At 43.8% G+C, this 17,106-nt stretch overlaps 1 protein-coding gene across 1 annotated transcript; it reads left to right on the top strand.

Annotated features, from left to right (window-relative positions):
• Positions 1 to 609: 609 nt before the first annotated feature.
• axin2 (axin 2 (conductin, axil)) lies at positions 610 to 16,130 on the top strand. The gene is made up of 11 exons (XM_058771783.1): positions 610 to 1,154; positions 2,434 to 3,344; positions 6,145 to 6,285; positions 8,679 to 8,781; positions 10,182 to 10,322; positions 10,506 to 10,981; positions 11,093 to 11,260; positions 11,460 to 11,672; positions 11,764 to 11,844; positions 12,536 to 12,703; positions 14,720 to 16,130. The coding sequence occupies exons 2-11, from the start codon at positions 2,521 to 2,523 to the stop codon at positions 14,844 to 14,846; spliced, it is 2,442 nt and encodes an 813-aa protein (XP_058627766.1). The 5' UTR covers positions 610 to 1,154; positions 2,434 to 2,520; the 3' UTR covers positions 14,847 to 16,130.
• The last annotated feature ends 976 nt before the right edge of the window (positions 16,131 to 17,106 follow it).

Here is a 17,106-nt window from a genome sequence, read left to right as displayed (position 1 = left end):
GAAAATGAGTAAATGATGATAAAATTTTAATTGTTGAGTGAGCTATTCTATCCAAGTTTCTAGTCCTTAATTTGTCAGCAACAACACTTTTGTTTGTACTGTGTTGATCAGTCACAATGTCAAATTGTAGACCAACCCAGAAGGGTAATTCACCATATGTTCTCTATGGAGTTTTGAATAGGTTTAGTAGGTTTAATAGTGGTTTTTGGATTTATAAAATTAGGAAATTAATGTAGTAGCCCTATATGGTTAATAGAGACTTTAAAGAGGCCATTTCAGCTTAATTTCATAACTATTTTTTATATAAAGAAACAGGGAAAAAAAGGCAGCATTAATATTCACATTTGAGTTGTGACTATTTCATGATGTAGAGTCAGTGTTAACCACTGACATTTATTTTACTCATAAATCAAAAACTGCTATTCTAAACACCTAAAGGAAAATCCAGAGGGCTACTTCACTAACAAGCTTTTGAATCGCAAACTTTACAGCTCTATTATGTGTGAACGCAGAAATGAATGGGTTAACTATGAAAATAGCACTGAAGGGGTTAACTGTGATTCCTCAGAGGAAAAAGCGGCCTGTGTCTTTAAAGTTTCTGTAGCAACAGCAGGATCGCGGCGCTGCAGATCACTTACTCCTGACGCTCCACAGCTCGAGGGGAGTCGGCTCAAGATCTCTCTGCTTTGATAAGGTCCTTGCGCCTCAGTTGAAACTTTTCCCTGACGGACTTTAGGGAACGGGCGCGTTACCGCGACTCGTTGAGAGCATTCGGGTTAGAGGCATCGATAGGGCTTGTTAAAAAGAAATATGTGGTTTTCGACCGATCGGTGTTGTTTTAAAGCGGGAATGCGAGAAATAGTGATGTATGTATCTGTCGGGACCGTGCGGTCGGCTGCGCTCTTTGATGTCCGCTCTTAAACCCTGAGCTCAGTCCACACTGGAATAAGAGACCAGAGCACATTCAAACGCACTATACAGGGATCTAGTGTGCTCTTCGCGGGAGGAAGTTTACGTTTAAAACCTAAAATCTGCATTTGACAACAAACAACATCAGAGGACAGGAGGACTGCGTACAATTGGATATACTGTGGAATATATTTGTTCTGTTGTTGGAAAACTGGGACTTTGGGGACGGAACTCATGGATGGATGGTGAGTTAGAGCAGTGTGTGTGTGTGTGTGTGTGTGTGTGTGTGTTCTCCCAGCGCTGGCCCCATGCTATTGCTTTGATGTGCTGTTTACCGACTTTGAAGTCATGTGTCGCTGTGAAATGCAGTATATCTGATAGACGTTACATTAAAACGCGTGTTTTCGGTTTTGTTTTTTTATTGTGTTGTTTTGAGGTTAGATTGGCTATGCTTAAAGAATATTCATGATAGTGTTACGGGACTTCAACCCCCTGTGATCTCATACTTTTGTTTTTCTTGAGGGGTTTGAAGTTGAATGCAGCATGTTTTGTCTTATTTCTAATGGATTGGATTTGATCACTCTTTATATCCGTAAGGGACGACTTCAAGGGGTTGATTAATCTTTCTAAACTGTCTTAATGGGCATTTTAGACTTCTGTAGCGATGTTTCGATGCCGTTGTATCTTTTATGATGCATTTGAGATCCTTTATGTCACCAGAAGTGTAGTTTTGTACTGCATTATTATTATCATTACTATCATACATGTGAATGTAGTTTTAACGTACGTGAAGCGAATACTTTTTTGTTAAGAGAAGTCAATGTGAACTATTGATGGTAGGCTATAATGCAAGTCCATACTGTACAGATATACTGTAAGCAAGCATGCTATTGATCAAATGGGTTTACATTATTGTGCGTTTCGTTGCGATTCGATTTCATAGTCGAGTAGAATTTTACGCGACATTTACCTGCATAGTTAAACATTGCGATGAGCGAAAACCGAATAAGTCGCCGTTTTAAAACTCACTTTCAGAGTATTTTGTCTTCTTTTGAAAGTTGGTGTTTAGTTATGACTGATTGTTATTATTATTTACTTATTTATTGAAAAATACAACCGGGAACAGGATGTTTGATAGTTCGAATTATGTTTTTGAAGATCATCTTCCGATCAAAATCGCACATTTGATCGGATATGCTTAGTTTTCCTTAATGTGAGCTTTTATCCTCGTTTTTTCCTGTCCTCTGCATCTTTCTCATTCAAGCCCAGTTTGATCACCTTGTAGCGATGAAATGTTGTAAATAACCGCAAACGTAGGATTTTATGTGATTTAATAATTTAAAAAGTTTAAAATGTCTAATATAATGCCTACATGGAATTTAAACCAGGTCGCTTCGATTGCATTTGACGAAGCCGATTGTACACAGCAAGCGCGCACAATGTAGAGCTATATGTGTCTGAAGTGACTCTTTTGAAGTTTTTGGGGCGGATCTGTTTTGATGAGATCAATACTTTGTGTTTCAGAGAGAAGCTCCCCTGCTGATTTAAGAGAGAAAGGAGATTACAGCTGAGCTTCACACTGAAGGCTTTGCTGCTGGAGCTGCAAGAGCCATGAATAGGACACTAACAGATCCTATGGTCAGTAGCTTCAGAGAAGATGACCCACGTCCACCGGTCCCAGGGGAAGAGGGTGAGACAACATGCCTCCATCCCAGCAAACTGGCCATGATGAGACCGAAGGATCCTGTGAAAACCATTATGGCTGATCTTCGCTGTTCCACAGCCAGGAGGGATGACGATGGACTCGGGGAACCTGAGGGCAGTGCGTCCCCGGACTCCCCTCTTGCCCGGTGGACCAAATCTTTGCATTTCCTTCTTGGGGACCAGGACGGTGCTCAACTTTTCCGGGCATATCTTGAACGTGAGAAATGCGAGGACACTTTAGATTTCTGGTTCGCCTGCAATGGTTTCAGGCAAATGGACCTCAAGGATACCAAAACACACAGAGTTGCCAAAGCCATTTACAAGCGGTATATCGAGAACAACAGTGTTGTGGCCAAGCAGCTTAAACCTGCTACTAAGACCTTCATTAGGGATAATATTAAGCGTCAGCAGATTGACTCTGCAATGTTTGATCAGGCTCAAATGGAGATCCAGACGGCTATGGAGGAGAACGCCTATCAGATGTTCTTGACCTCAGATATATACCTTGAGTATGTCAGAACCGGGTGCGAGAACCCCAGTCATGTGAATCCCAACGGACTAGGAAGTCTAAAGCTGGTGTGCGGATACTTGCCGACTCTAAATGAAGAGGAAGAATGGAGTTGTAATGACTTTAAAGCCAAAGCTTTGGCCACTGTAGTGGGACTGTCTGCCAAAGCGTTACGGTCACCTCCATCCCTTCGCGCAGTGGAAGCATTGGAGAAAGGCTACAGGTGAGAAATCCCAAAAAATCTTTTTCACTTGAATACTGTATGCTATGACAATCCTGCAGTGCTGTTGCATGCTTCGTACTGCTTCATGTGTCTCGCACCCTGTAGCTTAGTGATTAAAGGTCTAGTGTGGTAGCGGAAAGTTGTAGGTTGAAACAAAGATTGATTGATGTGTAGGCTATCACTGTTTGTGTCCTTGAGCGAGACACTGAATCTTAGGTATTAATTTTCTATGTGTGTGTGAAGTAAGTAATTTTGCATAAATTCATCAGAGGAATGTCAAATTAATAAATTAGTAATGAGTTCAAGTGTATTATTACTTAGTTTCATGTAGCTATCGCACTTGAGCTCTTGCATTAAACATGAGAGGCCCTTTCTTGCGAGTTTGGGGCCGTTTGCTCTCACCTGGCTTGCATTACGCAGAGAGAGAGAGAGAGAGAGAGAGAGAGAGAGAGAGAAGGGGGAAAAAACATCAATAGAGCAGCTCTTCCTTTCATGTAAATATTGTCTAGCACCAGGCCCTCTGCTGGCTCCACACAGTTTCCTCTGCTTTGAAATTCTTCCGCCGTTAGAGGATCATCTTCAAGGATCAAGGCTAGTTCACAATGCAAAATTGGTTTCAGCCGTCAAACGGATAAAACAAGTGGCACACATCAAAAATGTCACTGATTCAAAAATGTTAACAAAACAAAGTACTTCATCAAATTGCTCACAAGGCTTTGCTTATGTTGATTTAAGTAGTCTTCGTTTAGACCAGCTCTGTTACTGTACTTTGTCATGTTTGACACCTTTAGATGTCTTGACGAGCTGCTGGTTTGGCTGTTAAAAAAAGAAGTATATTGTCTGGGTTTAAACAAAACACCAGGGGAAATCTGGATTGATGAATTGCTAGCCGTCACACAACTTGAGGTTGTAAATGAGGTGACCCATCAAGGTGTGGTTCCAGACAAATGTTTATCTGTCTCAAAGATGGCCCGTTGGGAGGGTGATCTTGAAGAAGGTGACAGAACGTTTCATCTCTGCTTATCTTTGGCGGCTTGTTTATGTAGGAGATGATTAAGAAGCAGACGAGAGTAAGCAAAGTCTCTTTTTTGATGTTATTCCCTGATTTCTTTTTGAAGAATGCTCCTTGAGCAGTCTGTTTTCCCTCTCTCTCGGGGCACTTTTTTGTTCATCTGAAGCATGTGGAACTTATTTCTCTCCCTTTCTGTGTTTCTGAATCGAGTTATTCACAAAACAACACGCAGCAGCGGTTCCTCTGTGAGTCACAGAGACCGTGGCCTTCATCTCCTCCGTTTCTTATTTACCACCATTCTCCTCTGATTTCAACTGCCTCTCTTCGCACTTTTATCTAGGAAAAAACCCCGACGGATGGAGAATAAGCACACTTTTTGAGCGAGCGGAAAAGAAGGACAGAGGGGGGCGAGGCACCTCATGAAAGAAAGCATGAATGAGGGGGTGAGCGAGGGAAGAATGTGAACCCAGCTGTGCTAAATACCTGACTCTGAGCGAGAGCTTCCAAAGGTCAGGTTTGAGTTGGGGCCGTAGGCTATAGTCCTGCTGGGTCTCCCCTCACAGCGCTGCTGGCAGTAGGCATTCTCATAAAGAGGAGGCCCTCCTTACCCCTTCTCTTCTTTCTTTCCGCTCTCTCATGTTCGTTCTTTCTCTCTCTCTCTCTCTCTCTCTCTCTCTCTCTCTCTCTCGGCCCGGCTCAGGTTCTCTACCTCCTCCTCCTCTTCCAGTGGAGCAGGAATGTGTCACAGCAGGAGAGAGGGGTATGGAGAGCGAGAGAGAGATCGGAGGGAGGGGCGGCCTGGGTGGGTATGTGGAGGAGGTGCCCTTAGCAGAGGAAAGAGCACAAGAGAAGGAATGACATGAAACGGGAAAGTTTGGAAGGGGGAGGTAAAGTGAGGAACGGGGTGCCTGGCCCAGACAAAAGGCCCCAGATATGCTCCACTGAGGGGAAGTGGCATTGGCAATTCACACAGATGTGCTGCTCACTTAACTTTCCCCCTGATCAGCCCTCACCAGGCTGCCGCAGGGGGGAGGTGGGGCAAGGGAGATGAAAGAGAAGAGTAGAGAAAAGACAAACTGAGCTCGAGTTCCCCCGCCATGAAGAAAAAAGACTAGTAAAAATAGCTGGACCCTTTTCACAAACATAAGGGAAGCCATGATAGAAGCATTTTGCATTTGCAATATGATTTTTTTTTCCCCCTCTTTTGCTCTCAGAATTTGGATGGTATTGTAACATTTATTTAATCATTAGACTGACGCTTTAATCCATTTCGTTAAGGCCAGAATCATAGTCTAGGCAAGCGCACATGTGCGGTCTCGTTATTCATACTTGACATGCTTTCTTGCATTACTGTGGTGGTAACAAACCTCAATAGTCAAGATGGCAAACAAGTTACCTTCAGATGTTGTCCCGTTAACTGGAGGCGTCAACTTTGTGATGGCAAAACTTAGTCAAGTTGTCAAAGTTCCCTTTCAATTGTTGCTCTGTCATGGCAGTAGTTTACCTGAGCAATTGAGTCAGTTTTATGCTATTGCACGCTGCAGTTCTGTTATGGCAAAGCTTACAATGCAGCAGAAGACATTTCGAAAAGTGATACACGTTTTGGCCTTACAGGTTTAGTCCCCTTCGAGTAACTTAGTTGCAAGTGCCTCAATTGTGGGTTCATGAATCAACCAATAGAAGAATCAACCAATTGCACATTTTTTACAAAATGTGTAACAGCTTCTTGCAATTTAACCACTGTACCACGCTTTCAATTAAAACCAAAATTGTTTGTTGTTCCTGTAGGTCCTATAGACGCAGCGACCCTGGAAACCCCTATCGTGTTGCGTCCGGTTATAGTTTTGCCCCTGCCACCAGTGCCAACGACAGTGAGGTCTCCAGCGATGCCCTGACGGATGACTCGATGTCCATGACGGACAGTAGTGTGTAAGTGTCTTTCTGGAACCCTCTATATTTCTGTATTTTCTTAACATGCTAAACTGCCTGCCTAGGTGGCACTGTTGGGCATCATAGGCAAATCTTGAATGAATAGATGATACCTAAAAATGATGTCTTGAAAAATGTATAGTTCAGTCTATCTCTCTAAACTATGGTCAAAGACTAACATCTTTCTCTGGCTGTCAGCAGACGTTGGGTTTAATTATTTAGTAATTTGTGGCTGATAATGAGATGGTACAGATTGCAGGTGATACATTGGCTTTTAAGTGCGTTTAAGATGTTTTTAATGCGTTGCTGGAGACTTGAGGGGATGAGCTATGAGAAAGGAGTGGACCCAAGAGAAGAGCCCTCAGATAATCTGTTTCCTCTATGCGCTAATTGAAGCTAATGTTTGCAAATTCCTCAACAGGAAATGACACTAGCCAGTTTGTCCTCCTCTTTTGCCCATGCTCTTTCCCTAGAAAGCTTTGATCTTCAATGGCTCTCTTTTTAGACTTTGCACAACTTAGTCACCGAAGACATAGTCATTATTTATTGGTTTCCCCATTGTCCCTGGAAAAAGGGGGTGGGGGTTAACTCGTCATGTGGACTATAAGACACTCATTGAGGTGCTTTGGCAGTAAATTAAAGGAATCTCATCTCGCATGGAGGTTTGGTATGAGCCCGCCGGGGCTGGAACGAGGGGTATCCGGTGTCAGCTAGGCCTTTGAGAGGTTAGCCATTTCTGGTGCACAAGAGCAGGTCACCTGGGATTAGGGTGTTTGGGACCCCATCCCCCAGACACTCATGTACACCACCCATTCAACCCCACCTCTGCCTGAAAGCAGCCCTCCCCCCTCTGTGTTTGCGGCAGAGGCAATTGTGCGAGTGCATAGCTAAGTGCAGAGAGTGAGAAATAAAGTGCATGCTGGATGAAAGGCTTAACTGAATCGCTTTCAGCCCATTGTTAGGCCCCGGGAGCTTAGAGGGATAAGAGGGTGGCTGGCTGCTTTGAAAATTACTTGCACAAGTGAATAGGAGATTCCCATAAAGCGCAGCCAGCCTGTGACACCCCAAAACTCCAAACACAAGCGAGTGTATATGGACAGTGGGCTGATTGAACCAAAGATTAATATTTTGATAGGTGCAACCATGCGGCACTTGTTTTTTTTTTGTTTTTTTTTGTTTTTTACAAAATGTGCAACAGCTTCTTGAGTGACCTGTTTAATAGTTGAAACCGCAGCATAGTAGAAACATTAAATTAGTGTGTGAAACAAAAGCTAATCAAACGGGAAAAAAAGAATTATCTACATGCTCCTGTCCAGTGATTTCACACATATTTAGCCATTGCATTTCTTATTCTATATTTTGTTTGTATTTGCGCCACTTTGAAGTAGCATCCGCAATGGGAAAAACAGACTCTGTGTTCTTTATTTGGAGGCTGATTTGATTGGAATAGCTGCGTTTTTATTTGAGTTAAAAGGCACGGCGCTAAATCAGAATCTGAATTCCAGATAAAGGGAGGGAGGGAGCGAGGGAGGGGAGGAGAAGTGGGGGAAATTTTGCTTATATCTTATTTATGGATTTACTTGGACGCTAGGGAATGCCGCTGCGCCGACTTCAAACATTACCTTATCTTACAAACCAGCCTTTTGATGTGCGCAAGATCAGAGGCTGACTGCCGAGCGCTTGCCAAATGAAGATTGGAGCGACGGCTTTATGCGCATGACTGTGAGCTTTCAAAGACGTGCTGGAAACTGCATTTGGGCTAGGTCATACACTTCAGAGTCAGAACAGAGCAAAGGAAACTGGCCTGGCTTAAAAAAAAAAAAAAGAAGCTGAGCGGAGGATGAGAAAGATGTTTGGCTTTAGAGGCAAGAAAGGGTGAGATTGAAGAGGTGGAGGTTTACGAACATTCTGCCATGGATTAGATGGATTAGAAGTGTTTATGGAAACTCATGCCATCCTTTATTGTAATTGGTAACATCATATAGATGTCATAACTGCGGCGACGCTTGATTGTGCGTTGGCATTAGTGGCAGCATTTGCGCTGCTGCCCTTTGGGTTCGAGCGAGCCCCACAGCGTCTGTGCTGGGCAGGAGAGCAGAGAAAGATCTTGCTGTTACCAGCACTCTGGAATGCTCACGGCTAACATGGAGGAAGATGAAGAACTTTGGGTTTTGGATGATATTGAAAGGAAAGTCATGGGGCTTGCGGTTTTAGTTTGCACAGGGTGAGAGTGCATCGTTTTCTGGGCCATTATTTCAACATCACACTAAGTGTAGATCCGTATGACTACATGATTTGAGTTTCTACGGATGCTGAAGATGTGTGTGTGTCTGTCTATTATGTATTAACTTGGGCAGTGAATGACCTTTATTGTTCTCTGTGTGTCCTTGCAGAGATGCCATCCCTCCTTACAAGCTGGGGAGTAAAAAACAGTTACAACGAGAGATGCAGCGCAACATGAGGATGAACGGCCAAGTGTCACTACCTCCATTCCCTGTAAGTGTCCTCACCATTATTCTGAATTACACACAAACAACTCCAACATCACCCCCAATTAAAAAGCGTTACCCACTCACGGTTGTGGACCGTTCATGTTGTTGTGCTCTTTCTGGGATAATGACTCTTAATAAACTGCCACACCGCGCTAAATGAGTCTGTTTTATCCCGGGGCACCAAAATCAACTGTCTCTCTCTGAGAGCGCTTTGATCAGCGGATGAATGGGGCTGACTTCAAGGGAAGTGACAACTTCCAACCGAGCTGCACCCTTTTTATTCCTCCAGCAGCACCCTCCATCCCCCTCTCCCTCGTTTCCTCTCTGCCTCCCTCAAAGTAGAAAAGAGAGATGGTTGGTTAGTGTTTGGAGAGAGAGTTTGGAAAGACAACTTGTTAAGCAAGTCAAACAAACCTGTATCCACCCTCCCCAATGCCCCCTTATCCTTTCTTACTCTCATTTGTGTTCCTTTTTTCCTCTTCCTCTCACTGAATGTATGAGAGAGGACAAGTGCACAAACAATTTTAAATTCTGCTTTGGAAAGACTTTCCATTTTATGTGTCTTCTCTCTCTTTCTCTCTATCTCCTCGCCTCCCGCCCTCTCTCTTTTTTTCTAGCTTGTAATATTTCCCTTCTGATTTGGCAATGACTGGCTGCCTCTCCCAGGATGCTACTTTTAGGCAGCAGGGGCCTGGAGCTGCTGCAAGTCTCACCAGCAGCTCGTCTTGCTTTCTTCTCTCTTTCGTCTCTCCCTTCATCGTCTTCACAAAGAGATGGAAAGAGGAAGCCAAATCAAGAAAGGCAGGGCACAAAATAATAATAAAAATAATAAGAAAGCGATAGAAAATCCTCGTGTGAGACGCACACATGGGGAAGGAGGATAATGTGGCTACTGTAGCTCAAAGGTGCCTGCTGTCGTTGGGGGGGAATAAATTACCTCTGTGCTTCTGATCTCCCACCGCTTGACTCCTCTAGTGGCGGCACACATCTCGCCATCTTACTTTCTCTTCTTTTAATCCCCCTCTCTTTCCTTTTTTCCTTTGCCTCCCTCCTTTTTCCCCCTGTCGATATGTGACTTTTATTGCTAGATGTAAAGCCAGTGTCCCTGCCGCCCCTGGTGAGCGTTTGATATTTGACGAGGGTTCTTTGAAGCTGCCTGACTTCACAGGCCAGGCTGATGGCTTGGTTGCACTACAGAGGGAACAAGCCGAGACTCCTTAGAGCGTGACCAACTGCTCATGCCGGCAGCGGCCCATGCCAGTGGTGTGGGGCATGTGTTTGTGTGTGTGCGTGCGCGCGCATTGGATGGGCAGTAGACTTATGCGGGGAGGGCAGCTGTAGAAATCAACCCCTCCTGTCCTGTCTGGTCTTCTCGCTAATCTGTATCTCTCTCTGGTTGTGCAGAGGACACGGCGGCCACCTAAGGAGATGACTCCCGTGGAGCCAGCAGCCTTTGCGGCACAGCTGATAGCCAGACTGGAGCGTCTGAAGCGGGAACAGGAAACCATGAGCTCCCTGGAGGAGAGACTTCAACAGATTCAGGAGGTTGGTATTGCTGGAAGTCTCTGAAAATGTTGTCAGTGTGTCAAATCGAACATTTTAGAAGTTCCTTCCTCTGTTAAAGAATTCAGAGAAACATACATTTATATGCATAACATTTGCAGAATATTTTGGGCAGGCTGTTTGCAAGAATTTCTTTGTAACATTGCATTCCTGTGTGTGTTTTAGGAGGAGGAGAGGGATGAATCCGAGGTGTCTGGAAGCAGTGCATCCCACTCTCTGCCTTTGCTCCCTCCTGGCTCTTGTGAAGAGGACCCTCAGGCCATCCTGGATGAGCACCTTTCCCGAGTTCTCAAGACCCCTGGCTGTCAGTCTCCAGGAATGCTGCGGCATTCCCCGCGCTCCCGCTCTCCTGAACAGCGCCCTCTGCCTCGGGGAGGTCCCGGCACCAGGTCGCAGTCTGGCTCTGTGAACGGATACATGCCAGCCAAGACCTTCATCTCCAGACAGTCGACCAAGCACATCCATCATCACTACATCCATCACCATGCTGGGACCAAAAGCAAGGAGCAGATCGAGGCAGAGGCGACCCAGCGGGTTCAGTGCCTGTGCCATGGAGCTTCAGAATGCTGCTCCGCCCCCTACAGCCGCAGCCGGAGTCTGGGCCGAGACCAGTGTGGCAGCCCTGCAGAAGTGGCCTTTGGGTAAACTCACGTTTTTTGTTGTTGTTGTTCTATAGTTTCTCATTGCTTTTTAATTGTTGCATCCTGGAGTTTTTTTTCAACTTAAATTTTTATTCCTTTTCCTGCTGCTAGGCATGCCAGCTCTTTATCTAAGCGGCTGTGTAAATCTGGAGAGGAGGTGAACACGGAAGGGTTGGAGAGCAGTCTCCTCCAGCTGCAAGCTGACAGTATAGACCGCTCTCAAAACGTATGGCAGTGGATCCTGGAGAGCGACCGACAGACCAAGCACAAGCCCCACAGGTCTGTCTCTCAACTCTGTGGTCATGCCTACATTGTAATCTCTGAAAACTCTTGTGCATGTGCATTTGCACACCAGTTCTCTTTGTTACCGAATTGCACAAGTGTTTTAAAGACTGCGGCTTGCCATCTACCCACCTTGATTCCCGTGAAGTTTTGTTCTTACATTGTACTTACATATTCAAACTTTCTGTTCTTGCAGCACTCAAAATGTAAAGAAGTCGCACTGTTTGGATCCCACGCGCACACACACCTGGGGAGGTGGCGGAAGCAGTGCGCATCTCCGTGCCCACCAACCCGCACATCCCTTCGTTCAGGACCCCGCCATGCCTCCTCTACCCCCTCCCAACACCCTAGCACAGCTGGAAGAGGCCTGCAGACGCCTTGAAGAAGTTTCCAAACCCTCTAAACAGAGGTACGAGCTCCAGACTTTAAGATCCTGTATGTCAGTCCTTGCTAAAAACTCCTATTGATTCCTGTATTGACGTATGGGTTCCACTTCACAGGCATTCAACATCAAGCCTTCAGAGAGACAAGAGTCACCCAGTGCCTGTGCAGAATGGCAGTTCAGCGCTTCAAACGGATGAGTATGTATCTCTCCTGATAGTCATCGCACTTTAATTCATTTTTCATTGATGAATGGCACACGTATACAGTGCTTTGCAGCCATTAGTCTTTCTTTTCCTTCAGAAACTCCTGGTTGTTCTCTTTTTTTGGTTTCTGGCCCTAGCCAGTGTTTGAAGTGTGGAGCATTGGCCACCTGATGGCAAAACTCTTTTTCATTTTTAATTGGCTGACCTTCAGTCCCGGTCTAAGGCTAGGGGGCTTTCTGAAGTAGTACTACAAAGTGAAGAAAGGGGCCAGGGGATAATCTTGGCCATTTTTATTTTCACTCATCTCTGACAGCATTTGCCAACTACTGACTCTGACACTGTTCTGTTTTTTTGTGCACCTTACTTAACCTATATTTATATATATATATTTATAGACTTAGTCATGGACTAATATTTAGAATTACCATAATCTTGAAGTTTGATCATTAGGTCTTAGATTTCTTATCATTAATCCTACGTATGAGCTATAATAGTAATATTGATGGTTGTTTAAGGAATTGACATGAATAATATCCATACATGCGTAAAAACCAGTCCCACCCTAAATATTTCCTGTTGTGTTCAATGTGTTGGGCATGCCATCTAGTGTGGTCTTTAAGACCTAGCTAATATTATGCTCTGCTGTGATGATATTTACGTTATGCTCATGTGTTTGTCTTTCCAGACCAAAAGAGCTCAAGAAGATGTCAGGTTGCCACAGTAGTTTGGGCTCAGAGACAGTGGTCACATACTTCTTTTGCGGTGAGGAAATCCCGTACCGCCGGATGATGAAAACACACAGCCTCACACTCGGACACTTCAAGGAGCAACTGAGGAAAAAAGGCAACTACAGGTATACTTTCAATTCTGACTGGAGAATTTCTGTTTAATAGTTTATATTAAGGCTGCTGAAGACTTTTATATAATAGTTTTGCGATTAGCTAACTCAAAAAAAAAAAATCCCTGCGAGGTATTTATTGACTTGTTGGTTTTGTTGGTCTCTCCAAGACGGCGATGTTTACTATAAGTTATTTACATTAGCAGCAAGTATGGAGTTAAGACGACAGGAAAGAGAGAGGGGTGGGTGCACAGAGAAAGAAAGAAAGAATGAGGGAATTTTAACTGTAGCCGTTTGGTCACATCTGGTATTGATTTCATCTTAAGGCACATTTAATAAGCAGCTCTTTGAAGCCCAGGCCTTTCATTTGATGCACAAAGACTTGCACACATTTTTCAACAATTGTATCAAGCTACGTTGCTCTCATACATTTGTGTGTGTGTGTTTACATAAGACTATCGGGTTTTTTTAATGATTATTTCTCATTTATATCAAAGCCTCTCTTTGTGTTGGCCTTTTTATTTGAATGGGGCATTGTCAGATGGCCGCCAGTGGTTTTCTTTGTGCATGTTGACTCCATAAAAGCCCATTTAAAGCACACCAGAACAGTTGAGTAACTTTTACTGGTAACTACGCTGGTCATAGCTTTGAGCTGCCCCCTGACCAAAAATCTGTAATGCTCCGTGTTATTACATTGTTGTCCATATACATGACTTGTTTTGTCAAATAGCTTGTTTTCTGAGGCCTGTATTCTACATGAATATTGTCCAAAAAAAATCCCCATGTTAAGGACCCCTCTCTCACTATGCACATTTTCAAGGAAAAGAGAATTCAAAGCTGATGGTTTTAATCGCAGAAAATGTGTGTAGTTGGGTCATTTCAACATGGCAGAAATTCAACAAAGAACAGTACTGCCAGAGTTGCCAGACGATATTGGTGCCAGATGTTGCGAAGAGAAAATCTTGCCATATAAAACATGTTCCAATGGAAAGACTTCTTTCTCTTTTTCTTTCTTCTTCTCCCTCTCTCTGTTTTTTTTTTTTTTTTTCAAACAAATAAGAGCCATGCTTCCCTTTTGAAGATTTTGCGGAGGAGGATATAGCTTATTCTCCAGAAATAAGGATGTAATTATGTGCCATGTAGCAGTATTCTAGTTTGTCCCTCATTTATGAAGTTGGGTTTGGGCAGTGGGAGAACAATGGATTGTTTCCGACATATTGAAAGAAGAAAAGCAACTTTGTTCTCGTCAGTTGTTGTTTTGAGTCATGGTTATTCCTGTGTGTGTTTTATGTGCACTGTTTCTATGACTTGGTGGTGTTTGCTTGTAAAAACCTAGCATGCACCGCAGCGCAAGTTAGTAAGAGGGGGCATTTTCCATTACAAAGCCAATTACTGAGGCAGACCTCACCACTCCCTCCCCTCCCACTGTTTTCTCTTCCTTCTGGAGGAGGTGGAGATCATTAGTGCATCAGAGGTGGAAGGAAAAAGACAAATCGAATGATAGAAATGAGGCAAAGAGGTCATCCGTCAAGGTCAAAGACTAGATTAAGGCCAGACTCATCCCGTCGCAATGTGGTAATGAAAAAAGCTTGAGTAGACTCTGCGGCACCCAAAAATGTCAACCCTTGTGAAAGATCCCCGTCATTTGCTCAAGAGCTCCCAATTAGACACCAGAGGCCTGATGGTAGATGGGTGGTGGTGTTTAACAGACCCTCTAATTTAGGCTAAAACATCTCTTTGTCCCCCATATAGTGGAGTGCAACAGAGCACTAGTGTCTATGGATATTTAAAGTCGACACAAAATGCTGTTTACTTCTATAATATTATGCATTTCCCATTGAAACAGGATATTCAGATTGTTTGGATGTGTCTCTGTGTGACACATCCATGGGGTCTTTAAGCTTTTCATAGGCTTGGTAAACAACATTGTTATTTTCTGGAATGAAAGACCACCATTTTACCTCTAGATTACCTGTAGTCATTTATGAATGCCATCAACAGTTTGTTGACCATACGTGTTCTCTGTTTCAGGTACTACTTCAAAAAGGCCAGTGATGAGTTTGAGTGCGGTGCTGTGTTTGAGGAGGTCTGGGACGACTGCACAGTTCTGCCCATGTATGAGGGCAAAATCCTCGGCAAAGTGGAGAGAATGGACTAAACAAACATGACAGCCCACATGTGGACTTACCCCAGCACTCAAGACTAACTCGACGAGCGGAAAACGGGACGTTTTATGAAGCTAAAAAAGTTTAGACGTTTGGCTTACCAAGCTATTGAAGGAATACTAGCCAATGAAGTACAGAGGGATCTGAACCAGCAATGCATCATGAGAAATTGTTCCTTTGATTTGGAACGCTAAGAGAGATGTTATGACCAATGAAGACGCAGTCAACCACTTATTTGTTTGGACTACAGCACACCAACACTGGCGTGTTACCATACCATGGACTGCTGACCAGCATTTGTGATAATTGTAGATGTGTATACGTGTGTTGGATGCGAGAACGTGTGCATGTGTATACAGAGGTGCTCCTATGTACACAAAGTTATAATATGCTTCTGTCACAAGTTAAAGACTTTATTGCTATTTATTTAACTGTCATTCCCCTCATACCTGTGTTCAGATGTTGGACAAGCTGCTTATTTGATTGGGAGATTTTCAATGTTATACATGCATGGACGGATGTCTATAGAGTCACGTGACCTTAACTCAACAGACTGTACCAGGAATCTTCTCTTCTGGCCAATGAGAACGAACTGTGCTTCAGACCAGCACGCCTCTCCAAACCTCTCTGCTGATCGGGTGGATATTTCAACCTTAATTGCCCAGCCAATAGCTGATGTGATGTGTTGCATCTTTAGTGCCTTTGGTTTATGGTCCAGACATTGCACAGGAACCAATAGCCTTGTCCTGGAACCTGTTCCAAAACTCTTAAAAACACTAAGTAACAGGAAGTCATGCTATTTAAAAAAAAACAAAACACAAAAACGGTAATCTTAATTTCAACACTGTCTGGGAGATCAGAGGGTGTGCATGGAAGGGGTTAATGTTCTGTGTAAATGTTGAATGGAAAGACCTGGTGGCTCCAGGGCAAGATCTCGGAATGCACTGGCAGGAGTGGATGAGAACATGCCATCGCTAGTGTATTATACATTACCTGTGCCTACATGGATACCATGCTGTGTGCTGCCCTGTTTCAGGGTGTGAATATTCCCTTGCTTTTCTGAGGGGTTTATGTTTAAAAAGAATTTTTTATGCTTTGGATATCTTGTAATCATGACATTACGTTTCAGTGTTTTCCTCCCCCGATTTTGTTTGTGTTTCACTTAAATGTAAATTATGCATTATATAGAGCTTCATTTTAAAGACAACTTGGTACTTTAATTATTGTAATTATGAAGAGATGTAGCCTTTATTAAAAGTTATATTTTTTAAATGAAAGCTAATATGTTTGTGTGGTTACTGTGCATTTGAGGTGATTATTATTATTCCCTGGGAATCAAACATAAAATGAGCTCCACTGAATCTGTGTCTATGCTCCACAGAACTGGAACACCTGTATTGGATATCCATTTAAATAATAATACTAAAATGTTTTCAGAATACTTGGGGATACTGTTGACTCACCCTTGTGTAACTTTTACCATTCCACACATTTCCCCTAAAATCTGGGCAAAAATAAAGCTTGAGACTACAGATTTAGTTGAGCCTGCTCATGATCTTTACATTTATGAGGGCCCTGCCTTACTGTATTAGACTGCTCTGATATCAGTTTTGGGGGCTGCCTTTCATCACTCTCTTATACGTGCCATTCTAACAGGAAGTTTGGTAAGGACATGATGAATGATAGCATGAGGATGTCATAAAGAGGCTCCCCGATTGGCTGTTAATCCCATCCATTAAAGTGCAGGCGGGGTTCCTGCCAGTTGGGGGTAACTCTGTGGCTGTTTGTACACCATAGAAGGCTTTGTTCATGGATCATTCCCCCCGTCAGCTCCCTCCAGCACTGCCCCAGCACCTCCATGCTTAATTAAAATCTCACCCCCTGTAGCTCCTTCCATGAGAACCCAACTCCAAGGTGAAGGCCTTTCCCAGAAAAACCCCTATTGCTTCCTCCAGTGCATTTCTCAAGCTTCAGATCGGCCCATTAGGAGGGAGGGGGACTCAGGCATCAGGTTGTTTTTGTCGCCATTTTGGCAGAGAGCGCGATCTGTTGCCGGAGTTCTATGTGGGAATAGTTTTATCTGGCTACCTTCGTTCAGTATTTCAAGTGTTCGCCCATAAAGTGGAAGGAGGAGGTTTTAATGGTGACATGCTTTTCTTGAGTGCCTCTTCACACTTGGACCAGGCCCTGGCCTTTACCTCTGCCCTGGGAGACGTGAGCTTTGCCAGGGCCTGGGCAGCTGGTTTTTCTTGG

Source organism: Onychostoma macrolepis, chromosome 03 (assembly GCF_012432095.1).
Source record: "Onychostoma macrolepis isolate SWU-2019 chromosome 03, ASM1243209v1, whole genome shotgun sequence".
In the NCBI taxonomy this organism is placed as follows: Eukaryota; Metazoa; Chordata; class Actinopteri; order Cypriniformes; family Cyprinidae; genus Onychostoma; species Onychostoma macrolepis.
The sequence above is the reverse complement of the archived record's forward strand: the minus strand, read 5'-3'. Positions and strand labels throughout refer to the sequence as shown.

Bases quoted from the DNA above. Each gene is read 5' to 3' on its own strand.
- axin2 (XM_058771783.1), top strand. From the start codon at position 2,521: ATGAATAGGACACTAACAGATCCTATGGTCAGTAGCTTCAGAGAAGAT. The intron at 10,982-11,092 runs GTAAACTCACGT...TCCTGCTGCTAG, and splicing joins CCTGCAGAAGTGGCCTTTGG to GCATGCCAGCTCTTTATCTA. The intron at 11,261-11,459 runs GTCTGTCTCTCA...CTGTTCTTGCAG, and splicing joins ACCAAGCACAAGCCCCACAG to CACTCAAAATGTAAAGAAGT.